General features: G+C 36.6%; 1 protein-coding gene across 7 annotated transcripts in view; it reads left to right on the forward strand.

Moving 5' to 3' along the window:
• Positions 1-21,832, forward strand: part of LOC306858700 (protein phosphatase 1 regulatory subunit 12A-like) — a 68,914-nt gene extending 47,082 nt beyond the window's left edge. Inside the window, exons 10-27 of one of the 7 annotated variants that reach the window (XM_079399351.1) lie at positions 2,002-2,109; positions 3,707-3,928; positions 4,072-4,160; positions 4,460-4,576; positions 6,212-6,358; positions 7,157-7,276; positions 7,386-7,526; positions 7,915-8,005; positions 8,592-8,771; positions 8,907-9,072; positions 9,609-9,736; positions 10,059-10,124; positions 12,251-12,267; positions 12,382-12,508; positions 12,600-12,704; positions 13,275-13,322; positions 14,508-14,558; positions 16,489-16,690. In XM_079399351.1, the coding sequence (XP_079255477.1) occupies positions 2,002-2,109; positions 3,707-3,928; positions 4,072-4,160; positions 4,460-4,576; positions 6,212-6,358; positions 7,157-7,276; positions 7,386-7,526; positions 7,915-8,005; positions 8,592-8,771; positions 8,907-9,072; positions 9,609-9,736; positions 10,059-10,124; positions 12,251-12,267; positions 12,382-12,508; positions 12,600-12,704; positions 13,275-13,322; positions 14,508-14,558; positions 16,489-16,623 (2,058 nt within the window). In that variant the 3' untranslated portion in view covers positions 16,624-16,690. Of the gene's footprint in view, positions 1-2,001; positions 2,110-3,706; positions 3,929-4,071; positions 4,161-4,459; positions 4,577-6,211; positions 6,359-7,156; positions 7,277-7,385; positions 7,527-7,914; positions 8,006-8,591; positions 8,772-8,906; positions 9,073-9,608; positions 9,737-10,058; positions 10,125-12,250; positions 12,268-12,355; positions 12,509-12,599; positions 12,705-13,274; positions 13,323-14,507; positions 14,559-16,488; positions 16,691-19,696 lie in introns of those variants that run through there. The other 6 variants (XM_079399353.1, XM_079399352.1, XM_079399354.1 and 3 more) reach the window with 6 other exon arrangements.
• The last annotated feature ends 770 nt before the right edge of the window (positions 21,833-22,602 follow it).

Raw genomic sequence — 22,602 nt, forward strand, 5'->3', positions numbered from 1 at the left:
ATACTTTTTTCATTGCAAAAATTCTTTACGTAATTAAAGAAATGATTAAACGTTACAATTACCCCAATCTAAACAAACTTACAGAATAAAGTGCTCTGTGACTGGAAAGGGGTAGAAATAGCAATTAACTGAAAAGTTGCTGTATATAACAAAAAAGAGATACATCCGTTTTCCTCACAACAAATTCTTACATTGTTTCAATTAATTCAGTTAGAATAAATAGAAACTGTAGAGTTGGTACCACTCAAATAAACTCTTCACACCTTTCCACTGCAGGAGAAACACAGGCTGCATCTGAAGTGGCATTATATGCATTTACATATACTGTTTGATGCATTTACACCACAAAATTTAAAATGCACAAATCATTTTATAAGATTGTTTTAAATATTTTTTAAACGCATGAATAAGAAATGTTGGGTAAAATACAGTGATACTTTTAAAAATGAAACCAAACCACCAGTAGGTGGCGGCATATGACTGTTTTAATGAATTTGCATGAGTCCGAAATTTTCACACGTTAAAAAATAAATACGACTTCACGTTGTGTCAGTCACATTTACACACTGCGTCCGAAACTTTCGTCCATCATAAAAAATGTTCGGACCAGGTTCGATTTTCTGTGTTTTCGCATCCGTAGCAAGCATTTTGATAGGAAAGGATGACGAATATGAAAAACGCATACAAAAATTACTCTGTGTGCAAGGACCTTTAGTCATTCAAGCGATTAGTTTCAAACGGCTGATCCATTCACAAACGAGGCAAGTGGCTACTGTCTTCATCAGTACATTATCAGTCGCCGTTTACACTGAATGCAATAAAACCACTCGCGTGTGCAAATTTTTGGTGGCCAGGTTTTAGTGCTTCCTTCGTTTTTTGTTATTGGCATTTTAATAAGGCTTCTTGTCCGGTCAGGCAAGTAAAATTTTCTCTCACTTGCCTAAGAGAAGCAGTAATCGAGCCCTGTGGTTCTCCCACAGTTTGCTTTTGCCTTATAAGAATTACAAATTGCGAACTTTGTGTCTTCTTCACTCACAGTGAAGAACTTCCACGCCGACTACGTGTTTACATGCTGATGTAAGCATAGCTGTGACGTCTAAACGGACCGGCTCGGAGTCAGCAGACTGACTGGCCGGTCACCGGTCCGGGTCGATCATGCGGAAAATTGGCTAATTCCGGTCCCTGGCCGGTCGATCGGTGCATCTCTAATTTGCACTTCAAGGTATATATATAATGTATTCAAAGAATTGAATTTCCAAGGAGATGTCCTTTCTGTAGTTTAGGTCTTCCTGTAGCTCCGCTGGTAGAACATGGTTATATCAGTTATAACTGATTCTTTCTACATAACCTACCCACAAACAAACAATGCCGTGTCATAATCGGTTTATGAGTGTTGAGAAGGTATTTTCCATTTTAAGATTCAGGAAGAACTAATCTTTATCTGAAGCATAAATTAATATCAATAAAAATGAATAGCGAGTAATGTAATAACTAATTAAAATACTAATTAACTAATTTATATATGAAAATCAAATGAATTATTATTCTTTTTTAAATTTAGACAAATAATTAAATAAAGTGGCTGCAGCTGCTGTGCAACACGATACATTTTTGGCCCAGATATTTACAGTAATACATTGTTTTAAATGCACATTGATTGCTATATGTCAAACGTTATAGATCGGTGTGAAATATAAATCATTATTCTTTATTAATGTTTATTTTGTTTATTGTTCTCAAAGACAAACGGTGCTATAAAAGTCTGTTTTTTAATGGCTCTCAAAGCATTGTATGCTGTGACCGGGCTTTCATCTATTTGATCATATTCTTTGCTGTCACTTTCTCTCGGTCACTCGTGCATCAAGTATCTGTTTCTTTTGCTGCTGCTGCTTTTTGATTTATTTCATCCAGGGGTTCTTTTTCTTTTTCTTCTTTTTTTTTTTTCACAATCATCTGTTTTCTCTCTCTACTCATCTTTGCTGTTGTCTTGGATGGCTTTAGTCTGATAACATTACTGCCCTTGTGCCTGGGTGGGAGCCAGGCTGTCCTGCGTTGTGGCGTCAAGGCTTGCGCAAAACTGGCATTTCACTTGTGCCCAAAAAAGCGATGGTGAGGCCTCGGTGTGTTCAGCATTGTGATTCCTGTCCCTTCTTCCTGCCCGCCCTATATGTTTCCCCCACATGACCACGTCCCTAACCAATCAGATAACTGCCTAATCTAAGACCATTTCCTCTTCCTGTCACTGGCTCACTGCATGGTGTTGTCGCTGTTAGTCACGGCTGTGCCTGTGATGACGTGCTGTTTTCTGTTGAAAATCATTTGTGTTATAGTTTATACATGAATGTGGTGGACTAAATATGACAGGGTGACTTCAAAGTTGTGTGTACTTTGATAAAGATGAATTCATTGACTATTGACTCTAAACCCTAACAGGTTACCAGGATGCTGATGAGTTGGCAAAAACTAACAACTTGATTGAAATTGGGCATGTTTGGTTTTGTCATCTGTGTTGTTATTCAGTATAGTCGCCTTAAGCCTAGTTTTCTTTTAAGTAAACAATTGTAATGCAAGCTTTTCTGAATCAACGAAAACCACTAAACGGTTCAAAATGACCTCCATGTTTCCCTCTGAAGTTTTTATTTTATTAAATTTTTTTAGTTTTAGCAGCATTAGGCTTGACCGTTGATTTGATTGATTAAAATAGGTATTTATTTATTCTAAAATTATTTCTTTATTTACTGATTTTTAAAAATAGATTTTTATTTTTAAAGCATTTTATTTGTTAACTTTATTTACAAGATATGGTCACAGTTTAGTTTGTGAATCATTTCACTTACTATTAACTATGACTTTTGCCTCAAACTTCTAATTTGCTGCTTATTAACCGTTAGTATTATGCGCTTTGAGTACTAAGAAGCGGCCAATATGCTAGTAATATTCATGCTAATAAGCATCAAGTTAATAGTAAGAATTGCTCTCTAAAGTGTACCTAAAACCTAAAATTGGTATAATTTTTAAATGTATTAAAATATTTTTTATTTTATGTTATTGGTTTACTTTATTACCACTATTTAGTATTCCTGTCTATTTTCTTTTTCCTTTTTTTACATTTTTGTTTATTTATAAAATACTACTTTTTTAATATTTATATTTATTGCAAATTTTCTTTTATATTAAAATATTTTTGTTGTTTAAGAATATTTACAACATACTATATAATAATTTGTTGGTAGTTTAAAATATGTTTTTTGTTTGTTTGTGTGTGTGTTTTGACAATTATATTTCCTAAAAAACAGGCTAGTGGATTTTGTGATTAGTTTAAACCATTTCAGAGTAGTGACATAAATATTTTTTTTAATTCTGAAAATATCAAAAGGTTGCCCAACCCTACATACCAGTGCTGCTATATTTATGCCCTGCTTTGACCTGTCAGGCTGATCCGAATTCCCCGTTCTCACACCTGCACACATGAACAACCCTAAATGTTGATTTACAATGTGTGCTTTCTGTGGTCTAGTAAATACCATCACTGCACAAGTGTGTGCTCTAGATATTCCTGTGATCAAAATATTATACAGTTGGAATATGGGCTTCTCAGATGTTGACATTCCGTACTGCATAGAACAGTCTTGATGTACTTCCAAAATGAACTAACTTTTGTTTTCCACCCCCATCCCTTTCTTTATCTGTTGTTTGTCCTCCTCAGGTGAGCACACCTGCAGGAAAGGTGTCTCCTAAAGAGGAGGAGAGGAAGGATGAGTCTCCTGCATCATGGCGACTAGGCCTGCGGAAAACCGGCAGTTACGGAGCACTGGCAGAAATTAGCACAACTAAAGAGGCACAGAAAGAGAAGGACACAGCTGGGGTGATGCGCTCGGCCTCTTCTCCTCGCCTCTCATCCTCACTGGACAATAAGGACAAGGAAAAGGTCTACTAGAATGTAGTTGTTTAATGTGGGGTGAAATATTCCTGTGAACCTTTTAATTGGAAGGAGTAGTTTGATTTCAATTCTTGAGTTCATTTTACACTCTTGTTTCCAAATTGAGCCACAACAACATGTCCTCTTGACAGGAGAAGGAGAAGACACGCCTGGCGTATGTTGCACCATCCATCCCTAGGAGACACGTTAGCACATCAGACATCGACGAGAAGGAAAACAGGTAAAGAACAGACACATGCTTATTTGTGCATATGTGAGAGCACCTCCTTGTTGTGTGTTGCTGTATGAGAATCACAAGCTGAAGTGTAGCATGTTTTTGTGGCTTATGCACCACATCCATGTTGTACGTGAGAAGAGTATTACTAAAGATGGTTAGGTAGTGTCCCGCATACTCAGATGTCTTTTATTAGTATTTCTCCTACTGCTATGAAGGATATTTCAGTAGAAGTAAGTTAGTTTAGTAGTGTAAAAGATCGTTCTCTGGAATCGGAGGTACTATTTGTAGCATGTGGTTCTCAGGGATTCGGCTGCTAGTCTGGTACGTAGCGGCTCGTACACCAGGAGACGCTGTGAAGAAGACCTGAAGAACAGCGACGGAACCGCCTCACAAAACAGAACCTCCAGCTATCAGCGCAGGTTAGCTTTTATTCTAGTATCAAAATTGGAATTACTGACTAGGACTTTCAAAGAGATGGGCGAAAGCCGGTCGCTGTTTCCTGTTGCTCTCTGAGATGCTTCTAGCACTTATCTTGCTGTCAACCGTTTATAGCTGCTTCAGTCGGCTTGAGTTTGCGTGAGACGCTTTGATTGTAATTCTAACCGTTTTAATATTACCATCCCATAACCATTGTAACGATTTTAGGTTAGATACATTACTAACTAACAGCTAACTTGAGTAGAACTGTAGAAGCGTGTTAATCTCAGCTCCGTTGTACGGTCTTTTGAGCATGCTAGTCATCTTCCAAATGCACGTGCCTGTCTAAACCAGAGGTTTTGAAATGTTTTAATGCATAAACATGATGATTCCCTTTCAAGGAATTTAAAAATGTATATAAATTCCTAAAATACAGAGGCAGCTGTATTTTCATGCATGCGTTTATATTCAATTGTGATATTATAAAATATTATTATTACAAAACGTTTATGATATTAGATATGTTATGACTTAATTTACAATATAATTTGGGGTCAGTAAGAGATGTATTAAATATGAAATTAAATATGCATTAAATGGATTAAAAGTGCAGTAAAGACATTTACATTCTTACAGAAGATTTCTATTTCAAATAAATGCTGTTCTTTTGAATGTTCTATTCATCAAAGAACCCTGAAAAACAAATTACGATTTTGACAAAAATATTGTAACAATTGTTTTCAGTGCTGATAATCAGAAATGTTTCTTGAGCACCAAATCTGCATATTGGAATGATTTGTGAAGGATCATGTGACACTGAATACTGGAGTAATGATGCTGAAAATTCAGCTTTGCATCACAGGAATACATTATATTTTAAAAATAGATATATAAAAAATATGAATCAGTTATTTTAAAATGTAAGAATATTTGTTACTATTTTATTGTTTTTTTGCTCAAATACATGTAGTCTTGGTGAGCATAAGAGACTGAGAAAAATCTGACCGACCCAAACTTTTGAATGATAGTTTAAATCATTAAGTCAAAACTATATGCAGATTTATTACAGTTTCACACTCGAGCTGTCAGTAGAACAAAAAATAATCGTAAATAATGAATATCATGAGCTTCGATCAGTCCATAGAAAGCAAATTGTGACCGTACTATAATTAAATGTTTTAAATTATTAAATATATTTAATTAATATTTAGATTTCACATGCTAACTTTGATAGACATTTAGTAAAATTTCCTCAAATTTTCCTTTATTTGAAAACCCTGGTCTGAAAGATGAAAAAACCCCATAGCATCCAAAATGACCTGATCGCTTGTGTCATTATGTAACGATGAATTTGCATGGCTGCACTTGTGATGACACCAAAGTGCTGGAGTGTTGGGTCTTTATTTTATAACGCATGCTTATGGTTTCTAGATAATAAGTAGGCTTCTATTTTTATGTCTAGTGACATTATTGATGGTTTTTTGATTAATTTAGGTCTAAAAATATGACTTTATATGAAACCGATCCCCCCCACAATCCAGTCAGTGCTTCAGACATATATGTAACGTTTTGTCTGTGTTCATGTTTGTCCGCCCCTGCTAACTCACCTCTTTCACCCCACCACACCCACACGGCAGTACGTCTCACACGCTAGCGTTAGGCCGCACGTCTAGCTCTCGCGACCTGCCTGCCAAATCCTCCTCTGCCTCCAGCCTGGAACCTAACAACTCTAAAGCCTGGCAGCAGCCTTCCTCCTACTACCAGTCTTACAGCATTCACCGCAGGTACCTGCCCAAGCACCGCCCAGCAAACACACACACACACACTCACTCCATGTCCTCCATGTGTCTTTGTGTTCCCCACACGTAGCTTCTTGCTGCCTGGGGATTTATTTATGGGGGTGTATGGTTTTACTATACATTAGAATGGACTGAATATAGTTCTGGGCGATATATTGAAATTATATTGAAATGTTTTTGGCAAGGTTAACGAGATGTAAACAGTACCTGTTAAATTTAAAAATGACAATTTAATATCAATTTTGATAACACAGCAAAATTTACCTTCAGTGAAAGATATATTTTAGTTAGTTTAAGGGGGGGGGGGGTAGTTTTGTTTTTGCTTTGCTTTGCTTTGTTTTGTTCATTAAAGGGAAGTGGTGTGTGGCCAAGTATGGTGACCCATACTCGGAATTTGTGTTCTGCATTTAACCCATCCAAGTGTACACACAGTAGTGAATATACACCCGGAGCAGTGGGCAGCCAATGCTGCTGCGCCCAGGTAGCACTTTTGGGGGTTCAGTGCCTTGCTCAAGGGTCTCACCTCAGTCGTGGAATTGAGGGTGGAGAGAGTCCCCCCACCTACAATCCCTGCCGGACCTGAGACTCGAACGCACGACCTTCGGGTTACAAGTCCAACTGTCTATCCATTAGGCCACAACTGCCCCCCATTATGGACCTTGCCCCAGTTTTCAGAATGAGGGAACTCTTTCCTGTTTTCTCCTGTGGTACTTCTTTTGAGACAGTTCTTTCTCTCCTCTTATCATTGGTTTTGTCTCTTGATTGTTGTCTGTGTTGCTGTAGTGGATCATTTGGAAAGAGGCAGGATGATGCTTTAAGTTCCACTTCTTGCTCCACCTCCACAACAACGACCTCCACCTCCTCTGTTACCTCACCCATCGGATATCGCAGCCTGCTGTCCAGGTACCAACACACAGCAAATTGAACATCTGAACTAAACACTGAGTGGGATCAACAGCAAAACAACTAAACAGAGTGGGATCTGTTAGTAAATTGTGTCGATGTGTGACAGGTATTGGGCAGAAGAGAGTGCGGAAAAGGAGAAGGAGAAAGAGTCGGCCACGGTCATCCCCACAATCAACACTGCAGCCACCACCACTACCACCTCCACTACTGGAACTGTACTGGGCTCTGACGGACGAGAGAGACGCAGGTACAGACACACATTTATCACTGAGAGTGATTTTGCACATACTTGATTTGCTTTGCGGGAAATCATAAAACATGCTTAAACTCAATGTGGTAGGACATCTGGTTTGGTAATTTAAAGAAGAGCAGCAGAAGACGCAATAGATGTTTTCTTCAGTAGACAGTTTTTTGTCTTATTTAGATTCTAGGTGCCAACATTTAAATTCAGTTTAAACAATGTATTATGTTGCAGCTCCTAATAAAGGAAGAACTGTCTTATTTATTCTCCAAAGCCTATTTTTACTCTCATTAAAGCTGCCTTGAAGAGCCTCAACAAAAGTGCATGTTGCTTCAGCTGTCAGAGTGACGACATTTAACTGAGAGGATTTTGTTTCTTTGTGTTGTGTCTGTAGATCATACCTCACCCCTGTGCGTGACGAAGAATCCGAGTCTCAGAGGAAAGCCAGATCCAGACAGGCACGGCAGTCCAGGAGGTCCACACAGGCAAGTCTAGACAATCATCTAAACGCCTCTGCAGGAAGTCTCTCTAATAATAGACCGATCCACACAGTGCTGTGAAATTTTTTTTTTTTTTTTTTTCTGAGATTTTCTTCCTTGTTACTTCGGTTTTGGTATATGCTTCCTGGCATTTATTGCATCCTGAGCTCTGCGATGTGGCAGGGATTTATGGGAGAAATAACTTTACAGCAGAGAGTCTGTCTCTATTCAAAAGCAAGGCCTTATTGGTTGTGACTAAGGACTCAACTTAAAACACCATAATCGAATATTTACTTAAATTATATATTACATAATCACGTGGTAATTCCGGAGTGTAAAGAGTGAAAAATGTCTTCAATTGGGTGTAGTTGAAAATGCCTTTCTGTGACAGTTTACAGTGTACATGTAAAGTTTTCTACTTGAGACTTTTATTATTATTCAAATAAATTTTATATAAAATATTTTAGTAAATATTAAATATATTTTAAAATAATTCAATTCTTTTCTATGCAATTTTTATTTTTTATTTTTTTAGCGGACACAGAAATGAATGGCATGATTTTCACCCTTTGACCTTATTTATTTTTTTCAGGGTGTGACCTTGACTGATCTCCAGGAGGCAGAGAAGACCATCGGTCGCAGTCGTCCCACACGGCCTCGAGAAGAGGAGAAAGAAGAGAAGGAGAAACAGGACAAGGAGAAACAAGAAGAGAAGAAAGAGACAGAGACCAAGGAGGATGACTACAGGTCACGCTACCGCAGCTTTGAAGAGGTGAGGGGAAACTCCTACCTGTTCCCAGTCACAGAGAACAGTGCAGTTTGTGAAATTCTAGCTAGCATTAAAACAATTTGTCACGTGAGTTTTTTTTTTTTCTTTTTTTTTTTTTTTTCTTCTCTTGTCCTCCAGAAGTACCGGAGCTCCTTGGCCTCGACCACCACGGCCTCCTCCACTCTGCCTTCCTCCTCGTCTAGCAGCTCCTCTTCTCTGTACAGCACCTCCTCTCTGAACCGGCCCAACAGCCTGAGCGGTCTCACTTCCACCTACAGCCGCACCACACGTGACACTGAGAGAGGTACAGCACACAAACGATCTCATGAAGTAATGTCCAGGTCCTGTTTCATCCAAACAAAAGAACATATTTTATGCAGAAAAACCATAAACTTGCCTGTTTTTGGAAAATCAAGTATTTCTTGTGACTTTATAAAACTTGACTATTTAAGACAATGTATAGCAGTAAATATATGTATTGTTCCTCCCAGTGCAAATTTACTTCATTGTAAATTCTTACTGACACCAAACATTTGAACATTAGTGTGTTTGATTTGAAATGCTGTCACTTTTGAACGGTGGTGTAATTGAAATGCCTTATATTATTTACATTTAAACCCCCTTACCTTCATAACAAAACAGACTTTATTGCAGAACACTGGTATTAGATTTATTTTATTGTTTAGTGTTCATTCATTTTCTAAGATTTATTCTTATTCCATTAGCTCCCGGAGCTATATCCTTCCCATAAATAAAACGGGGATTTCTATTAGTGGTTTATGTACATTCATAATATTCAGCTGTACTCACAAAGAACCATATGTCTGTTTTCTGACCCAGAGTCTGATAGAAAAGAAAAAGAGGACGACAAGGATGCTGAAGACAAGTCTCAGCCACGCTCTATACGCGACCGCAGACGACCTCGAGAGAAACGACGCTCGACTGGAGTGTCCTTCTGGACCCAGGATGTAAGAAACATTTGCAAGCTCACGCAAACTTCCTCTATATGGACACTGGTAAAAAAGACATCATGGGAGCTTTATAATCGAGCTCCAATTTGTCCCCAGCCATGATGGTTATAAATACTTCCGATTATTGCATGCCTCTCCAGATGACTTCTGATTGGGCAATTGCATCTAGCCAGGAAGAAAAGTTACCTACCAGCTGGTCATTAACTCAATTTTATGTTCATGCCAAAGCATTTATGTGCATTTAGTGATTGGAGACTTAATTTTAGACCCTTTTATAGTTGGAATATAGTGGAATTTGAAATTCGTTTCTATGTTGCAGAGCGACGAGAACGAGCCAGACCAGCCATCAGACTCAGAAGAAGGCAGCACTAAAGGAGAGCCTCAGGTGAACGTCATGTCACTTACAATGCATCTACTAACACAAATGTATCAGACAAATGCAAAGTTTAAAAACAATCAGCTGCTTATTGTGTTGGACTGTTTTTGAAGGACTTTGAGCTTCTTTCACTTTGTATAGTCAAAGAACAGATTGACTTTCATGTTAGGCAGGACAAACAATTCACTCACATTACTGTGTCTACTGACCTTGTCCTCCCTCTTCAACTTCCTGGAATTGTCCCAGCAGCATTAGTCATCTTAAAAATGAAAGTCGGCCTGATTCACAGCCTGCCGATTGTCAGCTATTACAGGAGTAGTTAAGGGTTCAGTTCCTGACTGTAGAAATCCCGCTTCCAGTGATAAAAGAAACTACGTGGCTAGTCACATGACGCGCTTAGCATGTACTTAAGCTGTTAGTATTGGTGTGACTGGAGTGATATTGTGAGTCCAGTGAAGGTAAGATAAATATCCTGCATGTCCTGTGTCAACATGATCCTGGAAACAGATCACACACAGTTGGGCGGAAAACTGGAAATGAGGGATTCAAAAGTGGTGACAATTCAATTCAGGTGACAATTCAAGTCAGGAAGGTCAAGAAACCAAGAGTAGGACAACGCTTTGTTTTTGGCTGATGGGTCAGTGGAAGAAGAACAGGAAATATTTTGCGCGTATCAAATGGAAGAAAAACCAGCTGGCGCCTCAAATCATCCTCCTATTACAACACTTTTTCAAGTGTGTTTGTTACAGCATGTCATCCAGGTTTAAATTTAGCTCAAATATTGCCGAATAGAGCTAAAGAACAGTTTTTGGTTGGATGGTTCCAAATGATATGAAAGAAAATCTAATGGGGTCTGTGGGTTCTTTACGAGACAGCTGTTTTTCTGTTAGCTTAATAGCACACATTTCCTCTTTGTGTGCTATTCTGTAATGAAAAGGAAGTTCTGACACAAAGCGAGTGCTTCAATGTGCTTCCAGGGCAATCAGCTAAAGGAAGTGGGCTGTGCTGTCACATGGGTCATTGCCTGAGAGCTTCTCGCAGCCCAGGCTCTGAGCTCCAGTCGTATTCTACTGAGGCAAGAGGAAAGATTCTGGTCATGTTTAGAATGGAATAATTTGAAATAAAGAATGCTAAAATTTTAATAAAATGAATCGGTTTTAATATAATAACATTCAAATATGTATTTTTATATTTTATATAAAATATAGCTGTAATATACCTTTTTTCAAAGTCCAATTGAAAAATTAGTCAAGCAACATGGTTTTTACATTTTTAATATATATATATATATATATATATATATATATATATATATATATATATATATATATATATATATATATATATATATATATATATATATATATATATATATATATATGTATATATATATATATATATATGTATATATATATATGTATATATATGTGTATATATATATTCACATCATGTGCTGTGGTGGAATACTGCACATTTTGTCAAGTGGTAATAAGTCCATGCATATGGAATATTATATTGTGCACCGTATGCATACTGCATACTACTAACTTCCAAAAATAGTGGTTAATATGCAATTCCAAACTCATTCCAATACTCTGTATGTTCTCTGAGCAGCTGGGGAATAAGATCAGACCAAGAAGCCTTGGCTGCTGATCAGGAATTCATGAAGAAAAGCCCAGCAGGGCTGAGAGTGCTCAGAGCTCAGAGAAAGAAAAGAAACGGGAGGAGGAGGGAATGATGACCAAAGTCCTTTTACTTCCACCTTGATAAATGTGACACTCGTGTTGAAGTCAAACCTTTTGAAGCATAACTCTTATTAGGACAAAATCAAATGGATTACATCCAGATGTCTTCAAGCACATCCTTTACTGTAGAGCAGTAAATGATAGATTGCCGATCCACGCAGACTCTCATTAAATAGCAGCATTAAGCAGGCCATCAGAGCCAGGAATGAGAGCATCACAATCCATCCCAGACTAATTGATAATCTGCATTCTAGACGCTCTGGTAGTCTAGACACTAGACAAACAGACACACTAAATGCATTATGAGCATGTGATTGATTAACAGCAGGTACAGACTTTGTAATAACTTCCCCTCTCTCTCTCTCTCTCTCTCTCTGTTCACATCCACAGAGTGACAGACTATCCAGGTATGTATCCCAAAACACACCAGGTCACTTAAGATCAGCTAAATATGCTTGTATTCATGCTCATTATGAGAACACAAATGGATAATAGAGTGTACATAATTTACCCCCCCTCAGGTATGACCCTGTCTCGACTAGCACTTCCTCCCTCGACCGTTACGAGTCTTTGAGTAGCCGTGGCATTGGCGAGAGCCGGCGGCCGTACTCTCGCTTCGAAAGAGACGACACCACTGAGTATAAGAAGGTACAAACTTTGCACCGTATGATTATGCCCCGTAAAATAGTGGCTTCCTTACCGGTTGAGTGTTTACCCAACATGCTCTTTCCGCTTGCAGCTTTATGAGCAGATTTTAGCTGAAAATGAGAAGTTGAAAGCTCAGTTACGTGATACAGAACTGGAGCTGGCAGATCTGAAACTGCAGCTGGAGAAAGCCGCACAGGTGAGATCCTCTCCAGAATTCATTTTCTGAGAGACATTGCCCATATGTCATCTGCACTCAAAGAGACACCAGTATTTTTTTTTTTTTTATCGATTGTGGGGGAAAAAACACCAAAAACTCATTCTTTAACGTTAAAATTAATCATGATAATGATAATACTCTAACACTGCTTTGTTGCATCAGACAGGGTTGCCACTGTCCTGAAAAAAGTCCCCCCCCCCACAAATTGTTCAAATTTATATTGTCATTTTAATACCATCACAGTGATTTGTTGCATCGGAAAACCTGGAAATATCTTAAAATGGAGTTAAAATTCAGACTGGGGAGAGAAAGAATAGAAATTGAGTTATTCAATCATATAAATAAATTAATCTGCATGTATCCAAAGAAATCCAACCAATATGATTCCAGGCCAGAAAAAGAAAGAATAGAATAGGCTAGAAGCTTTTTGTGATTGCAGTTTCTTTAAAATGATTAAAAATGAATAATAATCATAAATGGAAAACATGCTGAAAATTACACATGATTTGAAATGTCTTGAACTCATCCGTTGTGTTGTTTGTGTTGCAGAGGCAGGAGCGCTTTGCTGATCGATCACAGCTAGAGATGGAGAAAAGGGTAAAAACAACTGTTCTTTGAATTTGTTGTTGAGTTTTAATGTATGGAATCCATTAACATCCAAGTTAATGTGCCATGGCAGTGGATGAGCATGTGTACTTCACTCTAATGCAGTGATGAGGCATTGAATCCATAAAGGATCGTCTATAGATAAAGTCCCATATCGGCATATCTCAACTCAAATGCTGAGATTTTGGAGATGTTTACAAACTGAGTCAAATAAATGCTGCCTTCTGGCCTCCATCAGCCAACTGGTTTGTAACTGTTCCGCACTGGTTTGTCTGAAGGTTGCAGGCAGGTCTCAGGCTCAGCTGGGTGCTCTGGGTAACGTTTAACCTGAATTTAAAGTGTTTACAGCTCTGCTAATGGCTGAATCACGTGCCTCTCACAGTCCGAAGGGTTGGAACCAAAACCCATCAGCCAATCACAATCCCTCTTTCACTCTTTTCTTTAAATCACGAAAGCGACACCTTTCCAGACTTGAAAAGAATAATGTATAATGCGAGATATAGAGTATGGTGTGATTTTCTCTTTCAAACATTGTATCTGCATGTGTGTGGAACATCATCTTTGTGTGAAAATCATTCCAAAACTTGCGTTTGCTTATGGGTCCCGTTACATCCATTTACAGTATATAGTGTAATTTATATTTATTAATTCCTTAAATTATGCACTTATTTGGTCTGTTGTTGAAACGTGGTACACATGCCTATATACACACACTGAATAGTCTTTTTTTTTTAATTACTAATTTTAAATAAATTTTTTTTAATTGTATTTTTTAATTATAATTATTTATTATTTTTTAACTTTTAGTATTTGTTATTTGTATGATTTATATTGTATTTTATATATATTTTTAGTCATAAATTAAATTATAAACACGCAGTAGTAATTATTTAACCATTTTTAAATAATAATTATTATTTTAATTAAACTATACAGATATTAAGTAACTTACTGTGCTCAGACCTGGTGTTAGCATGAATAAACCGAACTATATTTCTAGCTCTTGATCTGCTTCACTAAGCAGTGTGTGGTTCCCTTCGCTTTGTTCACTTCTCTCTGTTTTGACATTCATTCACTGATGCATCCGCGATTCTGTATCTTTCTGTTGTTTGCAGTGATGGTAAATCATGCAGTTGTTTATGTGTGTTTTAATGGTGTGTGTGTGTGTGTCTGCAGGAAAGAAGAGCTTTAGAAAGGAAGATCTCTGAGATGGAGGAGGAACTGAAGGTACTTTTTGTGTGTGTTTTTGAAGTGTGTGTGTTGTGTGCATCAATATCAATAAAAACTAGATAATTCTTAATTCTAACTTGGCATGTTTATGTGAACTATAGTCCATTTTTGTAGAATTTATTTCAGATTTAATGAGTTTGCTAGCATATAGATTACCTCAAATATAACGCACGTGGACTAAAAGCTACAAAAACTTAGTCGTATGAGACTGTGACAAGTTTTTTCTTTTCTGTTTGTTATATTATTATATCTGCTTCAGAGTGAGTGTGATAAGGCCCAGTTTCAGCCATACTGTTATTGTACATTCTTTCAAATCTCTTTTCTAACATGCATATCCTATGACGAGTTGCCTCTTTTTCTAATGTGTGATAAACTTGTGTAAATGCATGTTTGTGGTGACTACAAAGAAATGAATGTTAAAAGACGTGTATGCGTGGAAGGGTAGCATGATTTAATGTTTTGAGGTTATGTAAGACGTTTTCTCTAGCCTTTGGTTTGCGTGTTTTAATCTTTCTGCGACATGATGGATTTCTGTATTTCAGTATTATATTCACCACTGAATTCACCCCATTTCTTAAGATGTGTGTGTATCTGTGTGTGTGTGAAACTATACATTGAGGACAACATGTCCACAGGAAATCTGGCAAAAATTTGGGGACATCTGAGGATGTCCTCATTTCTAAAACGGATATATACTAAAATCATTTCTAAAATGGATATATCATTTAAATGATAAAAATTAGTGCTGTCAAACAATTCATCGCGATGACTCGCATTCAAAATGAAAGTTTTTGTTTACATAATATATTTGTGTGTACTGTGTATATTTATTAAATACACACATGTATACATTTCAGAAAAATGTTGTTTATATATTAAATGTATTTATATATAGTATGAATTATGTGAATATAAATATAGACATGTAAACATTTTCAAAATATATACTGTATTTATATATGTACTGTATTTACAAACGTATTTGTATATGTTTATATATGTTATTATGTATTGATATATACATAATAAATATACACAGTACATACATTTATTATGTAAATAAACTTTTATTTTGGATGTGATTAATCATTTGATAGCACTAATTGTTATTTAAATTATACAAAATAAGTCATTTATAATTTATATATGATTTATTTATTTATATTATGAATTTTTTGGGTTAGTCTAGCAGTGGTTCCCAACCTTGTTGACTCCAAGGGCCCCCTATTGTCAAAGACAATATTTGAAGGCCCCCAAGATATTTCTGATACTTGTTATAATGACAAAGCTGCTTGTTAAAAAAAGTCTACAGAAGCTGAAATATATTAAAATATATATAAAAATTTTTCCATAACTAATGTTATTCAGGATTAAAAAATATTTTTAATTGCCAATGAAGTTGCTAGTTATTTGTGGTTGTTTTTTATTGTTATTTTGTACTTGCACATAGCAAATTCTACCTGATAAAAATGCTAGAGTTTGAGAAAACTAGATTTTTTTTTTTAATTATATATATTATTATTATTATTTTTTTATTATTTTTTTTTTAATCCATGACATTTTTTAATTTTGCATAAAGTACCCAGCTAATGTCTTGTTTTAGCTTTTTAATTTTTGTTTTATTTAATACAATTTTAAACCTCCTTAATGTCCACTTGGAAGTGTGTTGAAGCCCACATTTGGCCACGACTACCTAAAGTCTATTAAATGTCCCCTAAGTGTATGTATGTATGTATGTATGTCTGCGCATCTTTTTCCTGTTCAGTTTCTTTGAATTATTTTTAAGATCCCATATTTTTTTCCTTTAGTGATCTGTCGTTCACTTTAGTAGTTTACTTTAATGCATTATTCCTTTTTTGCATTTATTTTTGTCTGATGTCTATCATCTTCTCCTCTATCGTTCTTTCTGTTTCTCTGTCTCTCGTAGAATCTTCCTCAGGTAAAGCAGGTGCAGTCTCTGCGTCAGTATAACGAGCGTTTGCAGGCAGAGAACAGGGCGCTGGCTCGCGTGCTCTCCAAAATCTCGCAGGGCTGCAGCCACCTGCCCGCCGCAGACCTGTAGACCCGCCCCCAACTCCCCTTACACCCCTCCTCATGCTCCATTCAGCTCCGCCCACGCCCATATAAAGGCAGGTGCTAGCCTGTGTCTGAGCTGATGTTCTGCCTCCTTCTGTGCTTCCTGGGGAGGTTTTTGGGGCTTTAAAAAAAAAAAAAACACCGTACAGTTATTGCTAAAAAATGTTTACAAAATACTGTACATTTTATTATGTGCTTTAGAAATGACTGATCAGATTTTTATGAATGACATTTTATAAATTGTCAATACTATGATTTATATTTTCATTAAACACCACTCATATGAATCTGCTATTTTTAGAACACTTTTTTTAGTAATAAATTGTACTGTATTTTTCAGTTCTTTGAGCTTGTTTGAACTTTTTTGGCCCCTCCCCTCGAATGTGTTGCAGTGAAGTGCAGTTTCTTTTGGATGACTACGGCATCTTGCATGAGGTGCTTGACTGTTTTTTTTTTTTTTTTTTTTTTTTTGTGAAATCAAATATAGTTTCTCCTGCTTTTTTTAATTTTGGAGACCAACCCTCCCCCCCCCAGTCCCAGATTTTTTTTATTCTGGAGCTGAACTGCTATTTATGCTCTGCCTGAGGCTAATCTGGATTGCATGGCTTCTGGAAACTCATGCATTTTAATCCACAGATTGTCGCTGGCAAACGCTTAAATTACATTGGAGTTTATCTAGCATAATCTAGCCGATTGTCTACAGAATGAGAAACGTTTTTTTTGGATGCAGTCTGTTTGCCGATAGGCCTCAAACACAGTATAATATTACTTTTTTCTAGGTTTTTAAGTTCTGTTTCTTTTACTCAGGTCTGTTTTGTGTCTTTAACACTGTTATTATGGACTGTTTTTAATTAGATTTTCCAGTCTACAACTGCAGTACTCAAACTGTACTATTGGGAAGTATCATTACGTCATTAAAATGTAATTGTCAAGTTTTTCACAAAGAAGTTGTTTCTTTGCATTCCTGCAAAATGTCTTTTATTAATATCACAAAACCGGCACACAATTGTTTGCCTTTATTCTTAGAAATATTTCACCCAAAAATGAATGTTCTGTCATCATTTACTCACCCCTGTAGTGTTATAAACCTGTATGACTTTCTTTTGTGGAAGTTATCTAGCAAAAATAAGCTTACTGGGACTGTAAAACTCCATAATGGGCAAAAAAGGCACCATAAAAGTGGTCCAAATGACTCTTGCTCTGTTTTAGGACGTGTGAGGTCAAATCATGGCTTTTTTGCAAAAATAGAAAGAAACGGAGGCGTAAGCTAAGATGACTTTCACTTATGATTTAAGCTCGTTTCTCCCAACTGATCGTTTTTTGTAGATGCTTTTTCGTAAACATGTTTGATTGTGTTTACAAAACTCAGTTTCCAGGTAGCCCAATTAGTAGTTTTCCTGACTTCTGTCCGTCTGTGCAGTGTACGGTCAGTGGTGAAATCTCAGCTATAGATCTCCACTTCAACACTGTAACCTGAAGACTGAAGCAGATTGGTATCGAGTAGCACTCAGTGTTGTGGTTTATACAGCCACTCTTGTGTTCCTGCCCCTTTATTTATTCCGTCCAGTCGAGGACACACAAAGGGACTCTGTGTGTACACAGAGAGAGAGAGGACCGTCTGGCCTGAGTGCTGTCCTCATCTTTACCCTCTATCTGAGAGTGCATGGCTATGGTTTCCCAATGAACTGCAGTGTGCCTGCTGGTTTGTGTGGCTCTACGGTTCCTTTTCTGCTGAAATGGTGCTGGTTCTGGCGATGAGGAATCAGCAAACTTAGAAACGGGGGCTCATTTCCACTGATTTTAGAGCCAAATGATGCCACAACTTTGATAGGGCTGGCTGATGCAATTGTAATCATTTTGATGTGTGTGTGTGTGTACAATATCAGACAAAAGGTTTTGAACAGTAAGATTAATGTTTATTTTTTAAAAGTCTCTTCTGATCCAAAGTACAGCTAAAACAGTAACATTGTGAAATATTTTTACTATTTAAAATAACTGTTTTCTATTTGAATATATTTTAAAATGTAATTTATTCCTGTGATTTTTTTATTTTTTATTTTCAAAGCTGAATCTTTAGTATTTATTTTGATATATATATGTATATATATGTATGTGTGTGTGTGTGTGTATTTTTATTATTATTTTAGATATGTGTGTATATGTATGTGTGTGTATTTTTATTATTATTTTAGGTATGTGTGTGTATATGTGTATATATATATATATGTGTATGTGTGTATATATGTGTATGTATGTATGTACACACACATATCTGATTCAGCTATTGGTTCATGTTAACGCATGGTATTTTTAATGTATTAAAGCTTAAAATTATATTTAACTATACATATGCATGTAAATTAACATCATCAAACAAGTATCAAATGTAAAAATTAAAAATTCATATAATTGGTGCATGTAAATGAACATCAAATGTAGATTTAAATCTATATAGAATTAAAACGTAATTGCTATTAAATTATTATTGTAGTTATTGTTTTAGGATATATAAATTTTTTTATATATATTATTTATTATTTGCTATGTATTGATGCATATTGGGTGCATACTAAATGAAAATGTACATCTCAAAATAGTTACATAGAAAACATTACTAAATTATATAATTTAGTTTTTTCCTATTCAATGTAAGTAACACTAATTTGGAGTAATTAGTGTAAAACTGAAAAAAACTCTGCATTTTGAGGCTGAAGTTGCTGTTTGGCTGAAACTAAAAAAATATGACCATTTTAAGTCATTTCAGAGCAAATATAAAATATTGAGTGAATTAATGTTTGCCCGGCAATTAGACATTATCGTGCTATTATTGCTTCTAATCCAGGAGCCATTCCCGAGCCATTTTTTCCCTATCCCAGATCAGGCACCATCACCATTTCGGTGAAAAAGAGGGTTGTGTTGAATAGGAAGTGCTCTTCAAAGGAAGGAAGGAAGGAAGGGCGCAGCATTTAACAAACATCAGCATCCAGAGCCACGCCAACAACACAGCACTCGTCCTTGTCTGTTAATCTAACCCGCCTCTCTCCTGTTCTCTCTTCCAGACGCTACCAGATTTGAAAGCAGACAACCAGAGACTAAAGGACGAGAACGGAGCGCTGATCCGAGTCATAAGCAAGCTTTCCAAATAGAACAGAGCCTCCCCACGACCTCCGGCAGTAACGGTATTGCACATCTAGATATTAATACGAGACAACGGCAACAAGAAGGCTTCGTCTCCCCTTCCGTTTCTCAGTCCCCAGCTTTCCCCCGCTTCTCCGCTCCACCACCTCACCACTCACACAGAACCACTGCGTTTACAGAACTAAGGAAAAGCGTTAGACGAGAGAATGGCATTGAACACTTTGCGGGCGGGGAAAGCCTCCAAAAACTATTTAACCAATAAGCCTTAGTTGTACATACGTCACTTGCATCAAATTTCTCTTGGCTGTCACAGAACACCTGATTTTATTTGTGCCACACTTTTTTTTTTTTTTTGGTGATCCTTTTTTTTTTTTTTTTTTTTTTTTTTTTTTTTTGCTCTGCTCTTCAATCTTTCTTTCTGTATAGATGAGTTATGCAATGTGCAGCTCTCTCCTTCCATTTCCTTCCACCCCCGTCCCGAACGGCGCTAGAAGTCCCGCCTCGTCCTCGGAGGCACTGTCTCTCAGCAGAAGACTTCCCAGCATTCCACAATGCTGGCGCACGCGCACGCTCCGCACACTTCCTCCTCTCTCTCACAACCCAAGAGAGACGCCGGACCCCTGGCTTTACCGATTAGGTGGACCTCGTGGAATCGAAGCTTTCACTTATGTGCAATATATGCATTTCTTTTCTCTACAAATGCTTTAAGAATGTTCACTCTTTCACCACTTTTGTGGCTCACCCCAATTTCCTTCCTCTCCCCCGACTTCTTTCTCTCGTTTCTTTGAGTTTGTAGTGTAGTCGTTGGTTTATATCTTGTACTCCTCACATTGTTTTAGCAGGTACTGAGTGAAGTTGTATATACCTGTATGTATTGTTTGAGACCAGCACATGGCATGCGTTTATGGTTCCCTGTCTGTTACTATTGAAATATACCAACTCCAGAGGACAAAGTGTGTTTTAACTATTTCCTTTTATAGTCGAAAATGTCATTGGATAACAATAGAGCCGCCCTCTTCAAGGAGGGACGGCTGCACGTCTTCAGTGCATTTTTTTTTCTTCTCTTCTCAGTTTTAAATGTGTTCACGGTAATTGTGAGAATATAATTGCTTCACTACATTTCACATTTTATTCAGTATCTTTGGAAGAGTGCTGTTCATTTTTTTTCTTTTTTGTCCTTCCTGGTTTTTTTGTTTTTGTTTTTTTTAAGCTGTAGTATTAGCCAAGGTGTTGTCACTAAAAAGAAGATCCTAGATATCGCTAACCCAGTCCTTTTTACAATGTCTACATGCACTGTCAATGCCATGTCAGGAGTCTTGCTGTCCGGTTTAGTGAACTTTTGCCACCGCATCAGATGAAGTCCATGCATCAGAAACACGTTTTATGCATTTCAGTGGCCTTTTACTTAAAATACTGTAGTTGGAAAAAAATGTCGCTGTAGTTGGACTGTCAGCTGTCTCTTTGGTTTAGGTTTTTAATATATTTTTTTTCTTTTTTAAATTTCCCATCATCTTGTAAAATAGATGTGTGGCTTCATCCGTGCAAGCTGTGCTGTGACTACCAACCACTGAGAGTTAATTAAAATAAACTTGTACATTGTAAAAATCTCTATGCTTTTGTGTCCTGTTCTGTTTTTTTTTTTTCTCTTGACACTTTTTGAATCGAGCACTTTTTGGATGTGAGAATCAGTCGACTGTTGTCAGATCATTATGCTGTTAAATGTAATAAACTCAGCCTGTTCAGACCCAGTGTCCATTCTAATAAAATAAAATAATTTTTCATGATAGTGAAAATTTTTTATATTAACTAATAATATAGCAACTATTCATTTAAACTCAAGACTTTGAAGAATAAAAGAATATATAGATCCGTCATTAGGTAAAAAAAAAAAGGAGAAAAAGAGACAACTTGGGGGAAAATAGTGTTATATACTAAAAATGTTTGTTTATTTGAAGAGTTAATTTGCAAAAACATAACTCCGTTTTTCAAAACATGCTTTTCACTGTGCATTCCAATTAATCTCAATCAAACTGCAGTTGGGTTATTTTGAGTAGGTTAAAAAACAACAGAAAAGATACAACTAACTAACACAAAACACTAAAAACATGATTTTTGAAAATTAAAAATATTTAAAAAAAAAAATCAGTTTTTGCATATATATATATATATATATATTATATATATGCGCATGTTTGACACTAGTGCTGTCAAATCATTAATCGTATCCAAAATAAAAGTTTTTGTTTACATAATATACGTGTTTGACAGCACTAATATACACACACACAGATATATATATATATATATATATATATATACACACACTATCAAACTTAATGCCTCATGGATCTTAACCTTAAACATATTTCTTTGAATTATAAACTTTATTTTTCTCTTGTTGAATGTCAGCTCATTTGTATATCTGGTCAAAGTCTATTTGCAGGGAAAAAGCCTACTTTTTGCAAATGAGATGCTGTTGTTTTCAAACTAAATCTGAAAGAAGTGACATCACCTTCACCACCACTAGATGGCGCCTGCCTGATCTCAGCACAGTCCCTCCAGATGCTCTGCTGCAATCAACTCTCATCCTGCCATGCTTTTGTTAACAGGAAATGCAGGAAAAGTGTTGCTTGAGTGTCGTGAGGTCTTTTTGTTTATATTTTTCCCCCCTAATCTTACATAAGGCTTGCATTTCTCTCTGTGAACCCTCCGAGTATGTTTTGCTTGCTTGCTTCCTCAGGGGCTTGAAGTTACCAAGCGTTCTCATGCGAAGGCATTTGTCCACAGATAAAACATCTCAAATTAAAGGGATATTTCACCCAAAAAC

The sequence above is a fragment of the Barbus barbus genome (genome assembly GCF_936440315.1).
Source record: "Barbus barbus genome assembly, chromosome: 39".
Lineage (NCBI taxonomy): Eukaryota > Metazoa > Chordata > Actinopteri > Cypriniformes > Cyprinidae > Barbus > Barbus barbus.